The sequence below is a fragment of the Microtus ochrogaster genome, chromosome 19 (assembly GCF_000317375.1).
Source record: "Microtus ochrogaster isolate Prairie Vole_2 chromosome 19, MicOch1.0, whole genome shotgun sequence".
Classification (NCBI taxonomy): domain Eukaryota; kingdom Metazoa; phylum Chordata; class Mammalia; order Rodentia; family Cricetidae; genus Microtus; species Microtus ochrogaster.
The window spans coordinates 29,622,129-29,624,409 of NC_022021.1; the positions used below are offsets into that span (position 1 = coordinate 29,622,129).

The window sequence follows — 2,281 nt, forward strand, 5'->3', positions numbered from 1 at the left end:
TTCCTTCCCTCCCTTCTTCCTTCCTTTCTCCCTTCCTTCATTTCTTCCTTCCTTCCATCCTTCCTACCTTCTGTTTTTTCTTTTTTGATTTAGCATTTTGACTTGAGGTAGAACTTTTGAATTTCTTTGTGTGGTGATATTTTTATTACGCTATAACAATAACATTTGCTTGAAAATCAGAGTGCAGAGATAAGCTACCAGTTAGACATTGAGGTCAGGCAATGGTTGCACACACCTTTAATCCAGCACTTGGGAGACAGAGGCAGATGGATCTTTGTGAGTTCAAGTCCTCCTTGGACTACATGAGCTTGAATCTGTCTAAAAGAAAAGCAGAGTTCACAAAAAGATGATCCCAGCACTAGGGAGGTGGATACAGGACTGATATGGTTGAGCAGAGAGAGGAATATAAGGCAGGAGAAGAGAAGAATTCAGGCAGTGTGAGGATTCCGAGAGGCAGATGCAGACTGAGATGCAGTCAGAGGATTCGTAGGGACAGGATCACCCTTTAGTCTGAGCGTTGATAGTGGTAAGAGCTCCAGTGGCTGCCGCTCTCCTTTTCTGATCCTTCAGCTTTCAGCTCCTAATATCTCACTTTGGGTTATTATTATTAAGACCAATTAGAATTCGTGCTGCATCTTTACTGGCACATATTTATAATCTAAGTGCTAGTAAGCCTAAAGAAACAAGATTTTGGGTTGAAAACCAATTAGGTCATTAAATATGGTCCTGCCACAAAAAAGCAAAGCAAACAAAAAACAAACAAACAAAAAACAAGGGACAAACATAAAAGGAACAGCAAAGAAGCAAACAAGCAAATGGACACAGTGCATGTTTCATTTTAATTTTCCTAAGGAATGCAGGGACTCTATAATCAAACTGACTTGTAGTTTACTACAAACCCTGACTCACTATAATGACAAAGTCAGTGAACCATTTCAGACTATTTTTTTTTATGCTTTGCCAAGAGTAATGTGAAAAATAGTAGCTGTGTCTTTAAATAAAATCTGTTGCTGGAAATTTTCATAACTGCAGACTGGATAAAAGTTCTAGACCTTGGTGCTGGTGGTGCACACCTTTAATTCCAGCACTCAGGAGGCAGACACAGGTGGATCTCTGTGAGTTCAAGTTTAGCCTGCTCTACAGAGTGAGTTACAGGACAGGCTCCAAAGCAGCAGAGATACCTTGTCTAGAAAAACAAACACTAAAAAACAAAAAAATAGAAGTTCTCAAAATACTGTAAAATCTTAGTAATATTATTTGATTACAGAACTGAATGAATAAAAGAAGAACAAACCACTGAAGATCAAAACACAGTTTCCACAAAGATGTGAAACAGAGTCAAGTCTTTTATCACTGTAATAATGTGTGGTATATTGTGATATGTTTAAATATTACTCAATTGGTGTTTTCCTAGATTTAAAAAAGGAGAATATGTCATATGAGATTATAACCTGGAGTCTACCTGAAGATCAAGAAAAGGAATTTGATAATAGATTTTCTCTACTTGTGGAAGAATTATTTATTGACAGGTAATTTGTTTCATTTCTTGGAACCAAAGTATTACTAATCCAGTCTTACACATGGGTAGATGATAGTTGCACGATGTTTTGAGTGAGTTTAAGAGAAAAGATGAGTGGGTGAATTGATTGGTGTAGGGATGGATTGTGTTTGAGTGGTGCATGGTAGATGACTGACAGCTGGATCAATGATGGGATATTCTCTAGAAAGTGGAAGACGTGCTTTTTAGACATTTTTTTTCTGCATCCTACTCGTCATCTGCTCATGTCCTCTCAATGAAGCCAGTACAGCCACTGTAACTTCTCTAATCAGGGACAGAGGAGCCACCTTCTTCCATGAACTTTGTCACCTTCCTACATACAATCCCTAATAGAGGATACTCCATTGCGTGTGCATATGTCATCTGTCATGCCTTGGTCCTTTCCTGTTAAACTTGTTTAAAAGCTTTCCTTTTCCTTCCTTTTACTTAAAACAAATTTTTCTTTCATAATATATCCTGATTACTGTTTCCCTTCCTTTTACTCCTCCTAATATCTTCCCCCTCTCCACCCACCCAGATCTACTCCCTTTATATCATTCATTAGAAAAGAAATAGGCTTCTAAGGGATAATAATGACAAAATATAAAAATATAATAACATAAAACCAAAATATCATATTATAGTTGGATAAGAAAAAAAGGAAAAGAGCCCAAGAGAAGGCACAAGAATCAGAGACCCACACTTTTGTACACTCAGAAATTCCATCAAGCCGGGCGGTGATGG

The 2,281-nt window shown here is 37.7% G+C and overlaps 2 protein-coding genes across 2 annotated transcripts in view; both read left to right on the forward strand.

Annotated features, from left to right (window-relative positions):
- The window catches only part of Capsl (calcyphosine like), a 56,192-nt gene that overhangs the window by 15,666 nt on the left and 38,245 nt on the right, over positions 1-2,281 (forward strand). The gene's annotated exons all lie outside the window — the stretch shown is intronic.
- LOC102001364 (UDP-glucuronosyltransferase 3A1-like) overlaps positions 1-2,281 on the forward strand; it is a 21,480-nt gene that overhangs the window by 8,618 nt on the left and 10,581 nt on the right. Inside the window, exon 3 of the mRNA XM_005356618.3 lies at positions 1,415-1,529. Within this exon, the coding sequence (XP_005356675.1) occupies positions 1,415-1,529 (115 nt within the window). The remainder of the gene's footprint in view (positions 1-1,414; positions 1,530-2,281) is intronic.